The 18,849-nt window shown below is 40.0% G+C and overlaps 1 protein-coding gene across 2 annotated transcripts in view; it reads left to right on the top strand.

The window, feature by feature from the left end:
* Positions 1-336: 336 nt before the first annotated feature.
* LOC128743604 (serine-rich adhesin for platelets) overlaps positions 337-18,849 on the top strand; it is a 374,341-nt gene continuing 355,828 nt past the window's right edge. Inside the window, exons 1-2 of one of the 2 annotated variants that reach the window (XM_053840207.1) lie at positions 337-486; positions 7,335-8,860. In XM_053840207.1, the coding sequence (XP_053696182.1) occupies positions 8,852-8,860 (9 nt within the window). In that variant the 5' untranslated portion in view covers positions 337-486; positions 7,335-8,851. Of the gene's footprint in view, positions 487-817; positions 931-7,334; positions 8,861-18,849 lie in introns of those variants that run through there. The other variant, XM_053840208.1, reaches the window with a different exon arrangement.

The raw sequence follows: 18,849 nt of genomic DNA, 5'->3' as shown, positions 1-18,849 counted from the left end.
ACCCAGCCGAAATGAATCGCAATTTTATGCTTCGGCATGGATGGTGATTTCTGCTGACTGACTGGGGTGTTTCGGTTGGTTGGTCTGCTGGCTGACTGGCTGGCATGGCAGCACGGCATGGCACGGCACGGCAGGCAGGTTGCTTTGCATTGGACGGATTCCGACCCGAAGCACACGAAACCGAAAGCAGCCAGCCACCAGATGCATCGCGAGAGAAAGCACCGACAGTTTTTCAGTTTAGTTTTGACTTCGGTATCGATCGGTTGGTTGGAAAATTCCCGGACGCAGAAATACGGTTTTCCTGATGGTCGGTGGTTCATGGTAGTTTAACCCTGCTGAGGATCCCAGAGGGAGTGCCGCTTCGCTTCCCGACCATCATCCGCATCCGATGGTCGCTTTTGCCAGGAGCAGTTTTTGTCGGTGTGAAGCATAGGCATTCGAACGCTGTGGTAGAGCTCAGGACCTTATCATCTACTCATGCACGAAGTAAGTTTTCGCGAGTACAGAAGCTACACGATGATGATTCACGCAGTGCTGGGTGGGTGAGATTCTACCTGTTTGGATAATAGGAAGAAAACTTATCGTAATTGGATTTGAAGAGTGCGGATTCTAGCTTCTAGCGTGTGCTGTTTACACCTACATGTGAGCTATTGGCAACAAATGGAAACATAGTTTCGCTGTTTCGGTAACAAATGTTTGCATAAGCGGTTGTGCAAGAATTGCATCGAAAGTTTTGATGAATCCTTCAAATAGCTGGTGTATTACGCGTAGAATGCAATTAGGTTGGCTGCGTAGAGGCCAACAGTGCTAGGCAAAAAAAAACTGAAAAGCGGTTATCATTGGATACATATCTACATACGAAACGTTACATTTGGATTACCTTCCCAGCAGACATAAACCGCTTGGAGAAATAACAGAAAATAACTATTGGTAAGCGGAAGTATGTGTGAAAATCGAAAAAAATGAAAACAGAACCGACTATCCGACGGACGCGACGGATGGTCGGCCGGACGACGGCTTTTATGCGTTGTTTATCGATTGCTTTTTCTCTGCTTCTATCACATGGCTGGCTGTTATAGCTAATACCCTTTGCTTCGAACATTTGACTCATGCGGCTATTTAGCTGCAAAAGTCTTTAGAACCTCTATCGCACTGGAAAACCTGGCCTGGCCGTGCTGGAATTCAGTATAGTACGATTAGGCTTTTGCCTTATGTGCTGTATCTCTTTCGCGGAGGGAAATAGGTTTGAAAGTGTACTGCTGAGTGTGTCTGTAGGAGGCTATAGCTTTAAAGGCGATGTACCTAGTTACCGTACAAAAGACATGCACACAGAATTTAATAGCGTTATACAGGATTAGCGATGCTAAAAATAGGCTTAAGGGTTGTCTTAATCCATATATCGGTGTGTTTTCGTGTTCTTAGTTTTTTAAATATTCTTTTCCGATATTGGCTTACCGATCTACGCGATAAGTTGTCTCACGTTTTTTTTTATTGCCAATAACAAGTGAATTTGTGACAACCCTGCTAGAATGATACTTATTACACAGTACTTTTGTTCCTCTTTAATGGCTGTAAACCAAATTGCTGTAGACAAATGACATCTAAATTTAATGTCGGCAGTTAAAAAATTGATGAATCCGAACGTTGTAGTTAAAATAAGCAGAAAAACTGCTGATTAATCTACATAGTTATTATATGGTTGCAGTTCGCTATCCGAACTTGACAAAAAAAAAGAGTGTCCTCTTGTGTGGATACTTCACAAAAACCTAGTTTTTTTACCAGCAACGTCTAGCTAAATCATAAGCAACTATTCCAATGAATTTATTAGTGTATTCGAACTTGAGCCTAAAATAGAACGATAACCTTCCTGGTTTGACATTGTATTTCATGACTGTAACTCATATCACGCTAGTGTTTTTCATAAGGCTCCGTGACTTCTCACCCTGACCGTGTATCACATTTACGAAGGATTGCAAAAATTAAAGATTTCAGATTATTCTCAGGCACTTTCACATCTTTCCCACGAGGTGTACGATCATCGTACCTAACTCTGCATTAACAACGCAGAAGCCTCTTGTCAGGGCAAGTTTTGTAAGACTGGTACTGGCTCAAGGAACGTGATGACGCCCTTTGTATAAAGATGCGTTTAGACTGGGGAATTTTTTGGCAACATGTGGAATGCAACATTTGGTATGCGACATGTTGCTAGTTGTTACTCAATGCTGCTTCTGTTGCCACTTGAACATTTCTTATACGTTGCTATGTTGCTTGAAAATAGCGGGTAACTGTTTGGAAAAAGTTGCATGCCATATGTTGCCAATCTAAACGCACCTTAAGAGTGAATTATATTTCTTGGCTCTAAGAGCGAGTAGTAACCGTAAATAGGGAAGGAGGTGGTAGTGAAGGGTAAAATAACACTGACACACAGCATTAACCGATAGCATATAACTAGCTGAATAGTGATGCTGTACAGTAGGATTTCGAATTTGGCAACTAATGCGTGTCGCCTATGTTGCCAAAATCGAAATCTTGCCAAAATCGAGACCCTTGTTCGATGTGAAAAAATTTAATGTAAGTGCTTTAGAAATTGACTAAATATCATTAATCAACGATTGCAACCATTTTATGTTTAAAAAGTCCACCAAGAGCTATGCGTCCGGTGCAAATAAGTCTTTGACTCCCTGCGGTAAGACGTAGTCCTACGGCAAAAAAATATTGTTTGAAACCACATAACTTTTTTTCATGAACATACTGAGGGCATCATTTTTTCGTCGTTTAAAGCATGTATGCAGAAACTGATTGATATTTAAGCATATTTTTAGAAATGAAATATCTTGTGTTGCCAAAAACGAATACTTTTGTTGCCAAAATCAAGGTATCCCAAAATCGAACTATGCCAAAATTTAACCATGCCAAATTCGAAATCCAACTGTATAGTATGACGTTAGCCTTTTCAATGGAGGAAAATAATGAAACCAACGGTGTTTTATAGTAATCTTAGAGTGGGACAAGACGTGAAGGGAAAAGAGTAGAAAAATATATAAGGAAGGGCCCGTATTGTTAACTCGTTAATTACGGTGCATGCTTTGCTGGAAGCAGTTCTTCGATGAATACCTCAATCACAAGCAACCAAACCCTACAAAAATCCTACAACGAATATTGTTGCGCTCAACTTGTGTGTACACTAGCACCACCTATGTACGATATTCCTAGCTATTAACGTACAATAGAAGGATCCCTCTGAGAAGAGCAAGTATTTTGCCAGGCCTTCCCATCCTTTCGTTAAAAAGCGGCCTTACGAGAGTTGCTCGGAGCCTTAGCAATAGCTGATGAAAAAATGGGTGTCGGCATGCTCTTCAACCCTTCATGGTCCGGGCGATCAGCTGCTTCTTTGTTTTGGCCACGAAATTATTTGAGTAGATCCTCCGTTTGAGGTTCGCCCAAACATTTTCTATCGTTCGCTACTAGTGCACGTTGGAAGCGTTGACGGTACAACGTTTATCTTTAGTCGGTCCATCTCCTCCGATGATCTCTTGGCATAGCGGCCGAGGTAAATTCAGGCCTGAAGACCATTTCCTCCTTCGCATCATACTTCTTGATGAAAGAGGTAACTTTCGGTAGGCATGTCGTACTATATATCTCCCTGTTCACCGCAAGCCTCGAAGGAAAAAACAGCGGCATGGACATTCCATTCTTGTTGATCGTCAACCATAGAAGAACTTTCTTCGGAGACTCAGCGTCGGAGATATATTTGCCATCATTGGTTACTTCCTTGGATGTAAAATACCCAGTGCCAGTCAGGTGTTGCGTCCAGCGTCAACTAGGTCTCGCCATTCATCATGACCAGTACGTCGTACCTCGCCGGAAGCATATTTTTCACCAGCATTTTCAGCTGCTTCTGGGTGATTGCCTGCTACTCAGACATGGTCGACTGCAGCTTCCGTATAAAACTATCTATTTGGCTAGGTACTTCTTCACCGTTTGGCCGTTTGCTCCGACTTCCCGGTTTAAGACGCGGAACGATGAGGTCTCCCTTTCCTCGCTCTTCCTTTTCAGCTTTTGCTGCACTTTACAGTCGCGCAGTATCATTGGGCGACCAGAACCAGTCTTTTGTTCGCCGCTCTTACCTGTCTCCAGACGGAAGAACAGTTTTTATTACCGTTAGTCTCCCAGCATCTGATCTTCAGGAGGTTAAACAGGAGATTGGCTTACTGAACATTAACAAAGCTGCTGGTCAGGAGCATCTGCCAGCAGACCTTTAAAAACACGACAGAAAAACGCACCCACCGAAACGACTCTCCACTAGGTTCTTCCCAAAGTGCCATTCTAATCTAATTCAAATGTAAATCTAATGTCTTGGTGAATGCTGTTGATAAACTCTAAAAGTTGCTTAAGTTCTTCATCAATAAAAATACAAAAATATCGCCCATGTGTCTCATTAACAACGGTTTGATAGGCGATTTCTTTCATATTCTATGTTGGCCATAAAGAGCTCATATAGAAAAGGAGAAAGGGGATTCCCCATGGGCGCACCATTGGCTTGTTTAAAAGTTTACCAACAACAAATACTTTTAAATCCGTCTGCAAAAGCGCAAAACCGAGGCACATTCCTGTTGTAAGTTGATGACTAGAACTAGAACGTGCCCACGTGACACTTAATCGAGTTCAAAGCAGCACACTATATAGTCAATCGAGACCAGCTATGGCATAAAATGGACGGACACGGTTTTCCAGACAAACTTTGGCTTTGGCAGAGCCACATTGGCTGATGCGGTTTGTGAACGTTTTGAGGACGCCCTTGAGTTGATTCGAGACAGTGCGAGGGTTGAGGCAAGGTAATGATTTATCCTTCATGCTTTTTTAACTATTTTTAACCAACTTTTGAGGAGATGATCCGACGAGCGGTCATCGAAAAAAGTGGCACGATTTTCAGCAAAGCTAACAATGTCCTAGGATTCGCAGATGACTTTGATATTATAGCCAGAAACGGAAACAGCTGCAAGAGTACAAGACAATTGTGGAACTAGTGCAACAATCCTATTGATCCTTCCAGCGTCTTGTATAAAACTCCTATTAGACTGGTAGTTCTTTATGAATTTCAAGTTATGACGCTGCTCACGAAGGACATACGCACCTTTGCCGTGTTCGAGCGAAAGGAGCTGCGGTCGATATTTGGCGGAATACAAACTGAGAGCGGAGAGTGGCGGAGCCGTATACAGTGTGACACATATATATTCGAACAAAAATCATTTTATGCTTGCAGCGGCAAATACAATTAATACAATCAAACTAAGACCATGTGTGTGTGGCATCATGACGTAAGTCTTACTTGACGTAGTGTCATTTTCGTATTGTGGCTCGTTCGGTGTGCACGTACCAGAGTTTGAGTTACGGTCGTTGATATTAAATAAATTGTTAAACGGTGCTATTTTTGCACGGCATAAAAAGAGGAATTGTATACTATACACTAAAAAGATTTGTCGAGACGGGATCTGTTGAAAACAGTAAAAAACCAGAAGAAAACGAAGTGTTAGAACTGCAGAGGTCGAAAAGGTTGTTCGAGAATAAATTCGTCGCAATTGCGACCGGTCCGCACGGAAAATGGCAGTTCAGCTGAATTTCAAAAGGAAAACTCTTCGCCGAATTTTGAAAATGGATGTGGATGTGAAAGCATTCAAAAAAGGTGAAATCCATGGATTAAAGTGAGCAGCAAAACAAAAACGGCAGGAAAGATGCATGCAGCTCTTTTGGCACGGCGTTTCAGAAGTATTCTATTCTGATGAGAACTTGTTTGTTCTTCAAACATTGCATCATGCTCAAAATGATCGGTTGTGGTCGGTTTCGATCATGGACGCACAAACGGAATGTACTACGATACCAAAATTCATCAACGGTCATGGTTTGGGGAGGCATCTCAAACAAAGGAAAACTTCCTCTTGTATTTATTGACAAGGGTGTGAAAGTTAACGCAAAATACTACCTGGAAATGGTCTTAGAACTAAATTTGATACCTTACGTTCGGGGAATGTATGGTGAAGAAGATTACGGCTTTCACCAGGATGAAACTCCAGCCACACTGCAAATTTTGTGAAGACTGACTGCAGACGTGACGCAAAGCCAATCCGACGCAGGTCTGCATCAAAAAAAACTGCTTAGGATTTTTCAACTGATTCTTATAGATTTTTGTCCACTGAATTCAGAAAAAATAATAAAAACTGTCCATCACGTCACGTTTTCATGCAATATTTGTTGAAAAATTTTGAAAGTTGGTTTTAGACATAAAGCAGCAGTAATATCACAAACTATAGTTTGTGGTAATATCCCAGATGAAAATTACATTAAAAAATTGATTTTTACATCAGAATTGTATTTATTAATGTGAACCCTTCCATGTTTTGGAAGAAAATCATACACTATGGAGAAACTATGGAGAGTATTATTTTAAACCAAATTTGGTGCTCTCAAATACATCCACCTGCGCTCAGTTGACTGTACTGCCTTATAGAAGCAAATTTGATAAAAGTCATGTATGAAACATTTGTAGAACTGAATGCAATCTACAATCTTTCTGAATTGAGTACTCCATTATTTTTGTATTTACGTTGTTAATATTATTGCAACTTTATCCTTAGCTCAAACAAACGTTCTATTTATAAAACAAGGTTTAAAGGCTGTCTTTATTATAAATGGGAAAAATAATGCTTTTTTGAAACGATGATTCTACAATTGATGAAGGGACGGTAAGGGAAAGTAATGAAGAAGGATTTTTTGAGAATGGTGGGGAAGAGTGGAAAGGAAGGGAGGGGAGGGTAATAGGTAGCTACGCTTAACAAGTTGTCGTTGTGACTCCTATCTTTTGTCCAATGCTGGGAGGTGCATGGGTCGAACCAAGCTATAATCAGAGATTATAACCGGATTTGAACCCACAACACCTGCCAGGGCGTGTGGCTCGCTGGTACCCGTGTACCTTTGAGCCATAGAGGCGCTGGACCTTGCTTTTCTTATCTTGTGGGAAAAATGTCGGAAATAATCATGAAACCAGCAAGCTGCAGAGAAGTACTCCCAGGTACATTCCATTCATAGCAAACCATGAAAACATTATATTCTTTTTCAAGTTGTTTATTTTGTGAAAAACAGCTGAAAATGAAAAGGTAATTAACTAAAACTAAACAACTTGCATTATTCAGTGCAAATTAAATTGAATTTTGTAGATCTAATATGTAGCTTTACGTTGATTTGCACAGGTATGGGGCTTCCAGATTGCAGAAGATACTGATTTTTATGGCATCCTACTAATTGCTACCGTTGTTTTGTTTCGTTTTTTTCTTTTTCAGAGCATGTCAGACTGTACAAATAAAACAGAGCTGAAATGTTCACAAACAACAACTGAGAAGATCGGAATCGTGAAACCGGCACAGATCTGAAACAGAATTCGTGTGTTACATGTATGCAAGTAGATGACATTCATTATACGCCACCGAAGCAGTGATAAGAACTGATGACACAAAGGTTTCCAGCGCAGTAAATAGTACCGAAAGGGAGTAACACAGAGTAACCGAAACAACTAACTGACAGTCGTTGATTACTTCTTGATTGGTTTGGCTCGTGACGGTACGGTACCTCACCTATTTGCCGACGTCGTCGTCGTCGTCGTCGAGAGGGCAAGTGAAACGAAAAATCGATTGTGTGGCAGTGAGTTTCCACTGTGGCTGGCTCGGCAGAAAGCACAATAGAAAGGAAAGAAAATCCATTACATTTCTTTTTTTTTCGCTGGAAAGACCACCGGCAGACTGACTGGACTGGCTGGACCCAAAACGGTGCCGCCGAGTGTTTGGTGGAGGGTTTGGCGGTGATTAAAAAAGTGCTGCTCATGATGTGCTCGGATCGATCGACGTGGTCTTCGGGATTACGTGTGGTTGCTAGCTGTGCGTGCGAGTGAGATAGCACAACCGAGTATACATGTAAGAAAGTGGATGTTGTCTCGACGATATCGACACCGACGGTCGTAACAACAACTGATGAGTAGCAATTTTCGGTGCTCGAGCATTGTGTTGTGAACATCATCAGTCGCATTGGAAACGTATTGTTGTGCGATCGATCGATCTATCAATCCTCGAATTCCGAACCGTGCGGAACAAGTCAACATTAAATTAGGCATGTACTTTTGCTAGTTTATAATTGAATGTATCAGCCAGCAGAGATGCTCTTTTAACTTCGTGGTAAATGTGATTGGTCTCACCACCGATGGGTGGGAATTTTACGGAAAAAAGTGAGCACTGTCTGTTATACAAATACGAATACGATTCATTTTAACGTGTGCAGCTGTGAACGGAAAAAAGTGAAAATCTTGAAACAAATATTGAAATTATCTGAAATTAGTCGCAAACGGAAACTAATTAAGCCGCCCTGGTTTATGGTTGGTGAAGAAAAGGAAAAGTGGCGCCCACGGTTGTAGCGGTTGATTGGGGTGCAAAATTGCCTAGCCATTGTTCGATTTCGGTGTGCTTCTCGAGCTAAATAGTAAATGACAGCAGCCGAAGAGATCCCAAGACGAGTGAAAGGAGAGGGAACCAAATAGTAATCAGCTAATGTGGCTGGCGTGTATGGGTCCATATCGGCGGTTCCGGCAACTCGGCAGTGTCAGTCGGAGCTGGAAAGAAAACAAATTGTAACTGCTCTCGAAATAGTGCAAATCCGGTGGGAATCGCGCGTGAATGACAGCAGACTGTGAGTGAGGCTGTTGAACTCCGAGATCCACAGGTGACGTGCGCGAAGTTTTCGTAGTGTATATTGAAGCGGAGGAGCTAGGCACCGAAGTAATTGAAGGACCGGAATTAATATAGATGAAAATATGTCAAAGGTAGGTGATTTTTTTAACGTTGATAGCCCGAGGGAGAATCTTTGTCTATGGAATACTTAGTATATATATTTTATATATTGTTGCATGCCATAAATATGAAACCAAGAAATTTAATATTTTTTTGAAACGGTGGTTCTACAATAGATAAAGGGACGATAGGGGAAAGAAATGAAAATTTTTTGGTGAAGGAAGGGAAAGAGCGTAAAGGTGAGGAGGGGGGAGGGGGTATTGTAAGCTACGCTTAACAAGTAGTCGGTTTAACTCCTACCTTTTGTCCAATGCTGGAAGGTGCATGGATCGAACCAAGCTATAATCTGAGATTATAACCGCAACACCCGCCACGGCGTGTGGCTCGCTAGTTACAGTCGCACATCAGCAATCCTTATGGACCTTTGGCATAAATCCATTCGGCATAATGAACCACGATAGGCGTAACGGATGATAGGCATAATGGACAATAGGCATAATGGGCGTAAAGCGTAATGTATGGCAGGCATAATAGACGTTGGATTATCCGCCGTTAGTTTGAAAGTGGTCCAATCGACTCAGTTTAAAATAGCATTGCATATAGAGTGAGTCGGATTACCTACGTCAGGAACCTGGTTTTGGTTAGAGAGAGAATAAGGCGTTTGTACTGTTAGATTAATACCTGAGAGAGAAGCCAGCTCAGTGACAGATTGATTGTTTTCGTTCTCTTCTTCTTATTTTTGATGCAGAAAATTCAACTAGTACCTACCATTTAAATCAAGTCAGCCTAGGAAAGCGTATAAACCTAAACAGTTCGAGTAGCCCCCGCAGTGGTCGTCATTTCCGACGACAGATCGCCGGAAAAATTCGTGGGCTCAATCATCTATGAAAGGACATAAAATATTTTTTACAGCATTATGCCGAAAGGTCGTTATACCAAACGTTTTTCTGTCAAATGGTCGCTTATGTTTATGCCAATGTTTTTATAGCAAACCACAATATGCCAAACACCATTACACCAAATGAATTTCTGTTAAATGGGTTATGATTGGCTCAAATGCGTATTTAAAGGAAAGCGATATTTTGTAAATTATGCCAAACGTCCATCATGCCTATCGTCCGTTATACCTGCGGTCCATTATGCCTACAGAGACTATAGATTATAATAAATATTAAATAATAAATATAATAATCAGAAATGGAGGTAACTCTCCGTTTTGATTCAAAATTTAGCGGTTTTTGAGTGCCTTGTCGCCTCTGTAATCTGTAGTCTCTGTAATTATGCCTATCATCCATTACGCCTATCATCGATTAGGCCTAATGTCCATATGTCTAAAGTTCGTATACCTAACTTCCGTATGCCTTTTGTCCGTAAGTTAAACGTCGCGTAACCCATTGAGGCTATATTAGGCCATATGAACAAAAGAGTTAGAGCAAACCATAAGATTATCACGAGAAAAGCAATGCAAACTGTTTTATTCATTCTATTCATGTTCTATTAGCTTAGCTTGGGTTAATTCAATCGTCAGGAACATCAATGCAATTATGATCAATACTTTAAATTCATCTCCTACTTCACGGCATTTATACTTAACCAATTTTCAAATTCGCCAAAAAATGACAGAAGTGCAATTAATTTCTTATAAAGATATGATTCTTACTAGTTGGACTGACTAATTCTCTGAGGAAACGTGGTTGCGTTACTTGAATCTTATCAAATACACTCCCCCTCCTCTAGCAGCTTAGTACCGGGGTGGATCATGCTGTATCAAGAACTAGTCTCCATTGTACTCAATCCTGGTCCCGTCCAGGTCCACATGTCAGCTTTGAGCTGGTCGAGCCGTCTAGCAGCTTAGACGCTGCTATTCCTGGTACCAGTAGGGTTTCTGAAAAGAACAGGTGTTGCTCCACACTCGTCGGGCATCCTAACGAAGTGGTCGACCTACTGTAACCTTCTGACTTTCGCTAGGTGTACGATGTGGATCGCTCCAAGTAGTTCCTGCAGCTCGTGGTTCATCTAGCTTTCATATATTTTTTTTGCATGCCAGAAGGGCATTGGGTTCCAAAATGCCACGAGGATTGTTTTTTGTAGTTGGCCCCGATTGTTGTGCACAATTTACGAATTGCTCATACCTATTGAAGGAGTTGAGCTAGGATGTAAGACTGTGCCCCAATTAGGTACTATCTGGTTAATAAAACCAATGACCTTTTTGGGTTAGAGTTTCCATCCAGAGTATGGAGCTAATAGGTTGCTTCCACAGAAGCTGTACCTGGAAGACGGAAGAGCTCCACAGGACCAGACCAAGTGCGCTGAACTTTCTAGTTCTAAGTTGCACAAGCGGCAAATGGCATTATGACCTTGGCAATTCTCTTTCAATGGTTAAGAGAGGAAAAATGTCCGATGAGGAGTCCCTACGCTACGATTGTTCACTACGCGTTAAGGTTTATAAAGGTAGTTTTTTAACTACTGCAGGATCTGGGTAAATAAACTGTTTAGCTTGTCTACAGCCCTGCGCTTGATATCAACTGGTTGCTATTTCTAGCTTTACCCAGGTCAGTAATTCGCGTTTGACAGCGGATATGGAGGTACCCAGAAACGGTTCGGAATCTAGGCTAGGCTGTCAACAAGCCTCGATTTCGCAGTGTCTAGGCATCGAAAATAATGAAACTTTGTTCTGGCGGGAGAGCTCCTTTAAAGTTACGCTGCACTCCCAAACTAATTTGGATGCACATTTAATGGACTTGAGAGCCAGTAGTGCAGCCTGGCTGTCCGTAAAGATTTCGATTTTTGCACGCCTATTTTCACTCCTAGTCTAGTTTTTACATCTAGGAATCTGCTGCTGCTGATGCTCTTCGTCATATTCATAGCGAATAGTAAAACCAAGAGGACTTTTGTATCTGAAAAAAGTGGTTTTCTCACGTTGTGTTTTGTCGATTACGAAGGGACAATACATGATATTGACGCCAAGTATGTGATTTGCCCCAAAATGGGTTAAAATGCTGGTTTTTTGTGCCTATGTCGGAAAAGTAGACGAAGACCAATAGCCATCTAGCATCCTATCACAGAGCAATTCTACTTCTTTTAATCACGGAGGAAAACAAAAATTTCACTCTGATATGAATTGATTTATAAATTTTCATTCACTTGCAGCAAATTCATCTTGTTGTTAATTTCATACAAATCATCATTTACACTTATACAAAGGTGCGAGGCAGATGCGCCTGGAACGCGTCTAGCGTGTTGAGTTTTTGAGTGACAACCACGTGCTTCTGGTGGTTTTGTATATGGACGATTGTAATGTACACTAGTGCCAGAAGCAACCTGTTGTCACTGCAAAACCAACTATCTTCAATGAGTCGGTATGTAGGCAACGTTTTTCAAGCACCGACACATGAATCATCTAACTCTCTTTTGTCCTGCTGTTGAAGTACAGCAGTCCACCGAATAGGCCCTTGGGTTGTGTTATTTGCTCATAGCAATTTCTCAGGTTTCTTCAAATAGTTATAGCTGGGTTTTGCTAGACAATAAGCCTTTGATAAACCCAAAAATCAGCTTAATTGTCAATTGCGCAACTAAAACAAATTACGGTGGGCATCGACGCACGAATCATTGAGTTATTTGAGGGATTGCTTTTAATTGTTATGGTTTGTATCTTACAGGCGCCTTCGGCCTGCCGGAAATTTAAACAACACAGACACGACAATAAAAAATGGGCCTTAGATATTCGCAGTAACTTAATCATTTCTGACGACTATAACTCAAATTTAATAGCGCTTTATTAAGACCAAAATGCGCTTAGATATTCAGTAAATGTTATTCTACAAATTGGCATAAAAATCTTACCGTATTTGAACGAAAGGTGTTGCGGACTATTTTTGGCGGACTACAAACGGATACCGAAGAGTGACGTAGGTGTATTAACCACCGGTTGCAGGCACTTTTTTGAGAAATTCCCATCGTACACCTGGCGAAAGTTGGGAGACTACGGTGTGCCGACCACGTCGCCAGGATGCCAGACGACTGTGCAGTGCAATCCGTTCTCTTCAAGAACCCCAACGGCACGAGGAATAGGCCCAACGCGCTAGATGGCTCACGTGTGCCGGGATCTTCATCTTCTCCTTCTTCTTAGGCGGCGTGTCGTCCTAAGACAAAGCTTGTTGAACAAAGTTTCTGCATGTAACTAGGTTGAGGGCTACCGCTCTCCAATTCCTCGGACACCGAGTACTATCCGTTATATCTCGCTTCACCTGGTCTAACCATCTTGCTCGCTGCGCTCCTGGTCGTCTTGTTCCTACCGGATTTGAGGGTAACATCATCTTTGCAGGGTAGTTGTCCGGCATTCTTGCAACATGCCCTGCCCATCGTATCCGTCCAGCTTTAGCCACCTTTTGGATACTGGGTTCGCCATAGAGCTGTGCGAGTTCATGGTTCATCCTCCGCCTCCATACTCCGTTCTCCTGTACGCCGCCGAAGATCGTTCTTAGCACTCGTCGTTCGAAAACTCCGAGCACTCGCAGGTCCTCCTCGAGCATTGTCCATGTTTCATGCCCGTAGAGAGAACAACCGGTCAACCGTGTGTCGGGATGTGCAACGAATTGCCGACGAGCAGCTCTGGATCGAGTACAGTGGAGAGGAATTCTTGATACGGCAAGAGCCATCCCGGCTCTCGACTGGTACAAGAAGAAGAAGGTTGAAACGTTACTTTAATATATTCGCTATAAATTCCGTATCTTCTGTGCTTGCTTGCTTGTAATTGTGGTATTTTATTTAATTTTTTTTCTGACCAAAAAATTTTTCTGATTTAAATATCTCTGAAACAGTTTGATGTGAAGACATGCCAATATACTTTTTCTATGGGGTTTTGGCCGCGCAATCGAATCATGTTATCAGTTTTTATTTAATTTGTTAACATCATTTATTTTTTTGCAATTTAAAATGAAAAGTGTGAATATCTCAAAGCACCCCCAATTTTATTTTCAAATAAATATGCTCAAAATGTTCGCCAGAAAATTCTACATAAGAATCACTTAACTAGAAAAAACAATATTGGTAGTTTGGGAGATATGGCGTTTTGAATATCTGGGGCATGCGTAATTCTATCTGAATTGTTAGTGAAAGAACGTTTAAACACGTCTACCTGAAGCTTCCGGACATTTTCATGATTAAACAATGTATTTTAATGAAAAAGATACATTTTTAACATAGAATCGGTATTATAAATTTTGATGTTCTGGATACTTTTGTATATATTTTAAAAAAAGCAACAGTTTCGAACAAATTTTTAAATTTTTATTATTTAAGTGTGCTAGTTATTTGAGCAATATAATGCATTGTTATGTCGACTAATGTGGTATTTCACTCCCGGGATTATTCGAAACTTGAAAATGGCTTTATTAACACTTTATTGCACTACGGGAAAAACTAGCCCAAAAACGAGTGGAATTCAGCTATGGCCTGGCACCTTATAAAATATAAGCGATCTTATGTAAAATTTTCCGGCGAATCGCGTGGTGCCCAAACGTTCCCTAATTGTCATTGGAAAGTACCCAGATAACACAACATCGTAATAGAAAGTTCACCTTAATTCGTTTTCATGTCAATTTTATATTGGAATTGTATAATGATCAGAATATGTCAAAATAAACTAAACAATACATTGTTTTGTAGTCGTGCCTGTCCTCATATACAACTCATGACTGTGAATTATAAAGCAGTATAGATGATTGCAATATTGAGTTATATCTTAATCATATATCCAGGAGTATTAAGTTGCGTGTTATAAAAACCGCTGTATAAAATGCAAGATAGAATTATAAATAATTGTCAAAATTTTCGGACGTATATTGCCTCCACTTTGGCACTTATATGTTCTTATCTGGTGTGAAATGTAATTTTTTCGTTCAGATATGATGTATTTCGCAGTTGCAATCGATATATACCTACAAACCAGATGGTTTATTGGGTACCAAGTTTTGCTGATTTTCCCCTATTTCTAACAATATTAGCAAAACCTAATACTTTCCGATGACAATTAGGGAAGGGGTGTGTACCATGAGATTCGCCGGAAAATTTTACATAAGATCACTTATATTTTTTTTTGATTTTAAGTCACCGTAAAATCACTATCTTCAGGTTTAGTTGAAAATTTTCGGTGAAATAATGAAACTGATGAATATATCGCGTAACGTTTCAGCCTACTACTCTTCAGCTATCGTCTGACGCATTCTTCTAGTATCTACGCCACATTCATATCAGTTATTTAGCCTTCACCAGTGGACTGGTTTTCGTTCTGTCCAACTGGCTTGAGAGTAACAACAACATGCACATGACTTATTAAAAAATTATTTTATAAAATATTTATAATTTAAAATCCCTTTAATTAATAAAAAAAATTTTATGAAATATATCCAATGTCATTTTAAGATCACAATAAGATATGATAACAAAATCAGTTATTAAACTCATCTTACAATGTTTTAAATATCTACTCAATAATAAAATGTGTTATCAATGTATCTCCATATCTATTCAATAACAAAATATAGTATTATACCTTAGTTTGGTATAGTTTTAATATTATTTTGCTCTTCGCTCCTGCTCGGGTATACAAAAGTATCCAGAACTTCAAAATTTATTATGCCGATTCTATGTTGAAAATGCTTCTTTTTCATTAAAATACATTATTTTGTCATGAAAATGTCCTGAAGCTTCAGGTAGACGTGTTTAAAGGTTCTTTCACTAACAATTCAGATAGAATTACGCATGCCTAAGATATTCAAAACGCCATATCTCCCAAACTACCAATATTGTTTTTCTAGTTAAGTGATTCTTACGTAGAATTTTCTGGCGAACATGTTGAGCATATTTATTTGAAAATAAAATTGGGGGTGTTTTGAGATATTCGCATTTTTCATTTTAAATTGCAAAAAAATGAATGATGTTAACAAATTAAATAAAAACTGATAACATCATTCGATTGCGCGGCCCAAAACTAGCATTGGGCGATACTGCATCTGTATCGAAAAAATCGATACTTTTGAGCCGATATATCGATATTTTGGATCGATACTGAGCGTCCCGATACCGGCCAGTATCGATGCTAAAACGACGATATTTGTATCGATAAATACCTTTATTGTAAATGCTAGAGAAACTAAAATACTTTACTTATCCTAATGCGATGTCCATTAGGATTTCACCTGCATAACAATGTTCCGCCAACAAACTCGATTCATGGCCGTCCGCCTCCAATTTCTCGAATGTCCCACACTTTCCAGGACTTGCTCCATTTGGTCTAACCGTCAAGCACGCTGCGTACCTCTGCGCCTGGTACCAACCGAATTCGAGGCAAACATCATTTTTACGGGAAAGTCCAATATCATTTGATCATCAATATCAATTTGAAGTTCAATTTTAAGCATAATGCCATGCTCAATTCTAAGTTAAATTTCAGTTCCCATTTCAAGTTCAATATCAAGTTTAATTTCAGGTTCAATTTTAAGTAAAATTTCAAGGGCAATTCCAGCTCCGATTTTAGAATTAATTTCAAATGCGATTAATTAGACAACTCGCAAGTTGCTGAGTGAAGCTCTGCTTTCCTCAATGGAGGTAGCTGTCTTGGCACTCGAAGATGGATGTGGTTGGATACGCTAGACCGTCAATGAAGCCGCAACTGCGTTGTTAAGTGAAGAAACCCTGAGTGCATGAAAAGACTTTTGACGGAGATGAACTGGAAGGGGTTGATGAATTCATAAATTAGGGATCTCTGGCAACCGCCGTCAATCATACGAGTAAGCAGATTCAACGACGCATTCTAGCTAAGTCAGGTCTACTTTTCCCTTCGTAAGTTATTTCGATCAAGGAGCATAAACCGTACGCAAAATATAAAAGCATTTGCAAGCGCTTGGCTGAGTGGTCGATTTCTGGTCGGCCCGGCCGGTTTTTCACTTGCAAAGCCGGTGCGGTGACCGATCAATCTGGCAAAAAGTCGGTTTACTTAAGTTTACTTGAGAAGGTTTACGGTCGACTTAAGAAAACGGATTTGTACTTTTTGTCCGATTTTTAAAATTTATTTTTCATTTCCATCATTCCACTAGATTTTCTAATAAATTTTGTAGCAATCCTGAGCAATTCGTTGCAGTTTCCGGTCAAAAGAGTTTAAAACCGCAGGCCTGACCAGTCCGACATCAGCTATTATTTCGTTCCTAACGAGATATCGTATGAGAACGAAAGAGTATCAACAGTAGTAAAAGCACACGCATATAATTTTCTAAAAAATTAAGCTAAATAATAAACAAAAGTGTGGTTTTCGTTGCACCCTGTCAGTGTATCGATACCGATATCGATACCACTGGTATCGATACTTGCCGCCCGATATTTCAACGGGTCGATACCTTTACAAAAATTGTATCGATATTCGAATATCGATGCTTTTTGCAGTATCGCCCAATGCTACCCAAAACCCATAGAAAAAGTATATTGGCATGTCTTCACATCAAACTGTTTCAGATACATTTAAATCAGAAAAATGACTTTTTTTGAAAATCTGTAAAAAAGGAAGTAGCGCCACTGCTAGGGGGATTGATCAATTTTTGCGATTTTTGTGTACGTTTGAGATGAAATGACCCATATTGAAGTCAAATAGTTCGAAGTAGTTTGTTTTGACTGTACTCAGTACAATGGAATGCAGTCTGCAAAAAGTCCCGTAAATCTCAGCTTTCTGGAAAGTATATTTAAATTCAATATAAGTCTTGAGCAACTGGTTCGGATTACGCCAAGGTAAAGAGCGTAACGTACGTATGAACTTAGCCAGAGAAAGAGTCCAGCAAGCGTTGCAGCACAATGCAGCCCATCATACTTCGTTCAGCACGAAATAGTTTAAGGCCAAGCGGAATGATGAAACCAATATGATTAAGAAAAATAGTGAAAACAGCAGCAGTCCTAGGTTACTGCCTTGAGGAACACCAGAGGAGCTACGGAAGCTGTTTCATTCAAAATTCTCAAATTTGGCACAGATCGGGCGGTCAATGATTTAAGATTTCAACCACTCAGTACAATTTAATGAAGCACCAAGACGCTCAATTTTAGCCAAAGGATGGAGCGATTGACACGATCAAACGCAGCGTTTAAGTCAGTAACAATAGTGCCTACCTACACGCTACTTCCCATGGGCTGTAGTGTAAACTGAAGTAAGTTTTTTGTTGTTGATCTACCAGAGTAGAAGCCATAGTGTTCCATAGAGAAATGTAACGTTGCAGGACATTCGCAACTAGAATTTCAAACAGTGTTGATCCGGTGGAGAAAGAAGTTATTCCTTGATAATTTACTAAATGGTGAGTGTTTCCTTTTTTGAACACAGGAAACAAGACCGACGTTATCCAACAATCAGGAAACGTTGCCTGTATCAACGATTAGTTAAATATCATTCTTAGTGGGGTTTCCCCTGGGGGTTTCCCAATCGCACTTCTTTTAGTGTAATTGTGGAAATGCCATCTGTTTTCTGTAGTTTCAAGTATGCTCTAGCCGGAAAATTTAAAGATGCTCGAATTTAGTACATTACAAGGGACGTTGCGAAGGCCATTTCCCACTTATGTTGGACTAGCCGTGGTCGAATTGAACATGCTGAACATGAACATGGAAACACAGATGCCATCAATCAGGCATATTTGAAATTTCATTTTTTAAATTATATTTGCATCAAAAAGTTTAACACAATGCTTCAACTAATTTTAAGTATGGTGTGGCTAAAACAAGGTATGATTCGGAAGCGCGATTTTGAATCAAAATTTTTTCTTTGCGAAGATAATAATCTAATTAGTAATTTGTTGGTTTTGCTTAAATTTCGTTGCTGCTGCGTTTTTCCAATTCTGCTAAGGCTGTGTAAAAAGTTGTACAATATTCAAAACAAGCCCAAATATCTTTCCCCATTGTTTAGGTCTACGACTCGTCAGTTCTTACATATCCAACCGATATCTAATTACCGATTTCGATAAACAATAAATACATATATGACTTGCATTCA

This window comes from Sabethes cyaneus, chromosome 3 (genome assembly GCF_943734655.1).
Source record: "Sabethes cyaneus chromosome 3, idSabCyanKW18_F2, whole genome shotgun sequence".
NCBI lineage: Eukaryota > Metazoa > Arthropoda > Insecta > Diptera > Culicidae > Sabethes > Sabethes cyaneus.
The sequence above is the reverse complement of the archived record's forward strand: the minus strand, read 5'-3'. Positions and strand labels throughout refer to the sequence as shown.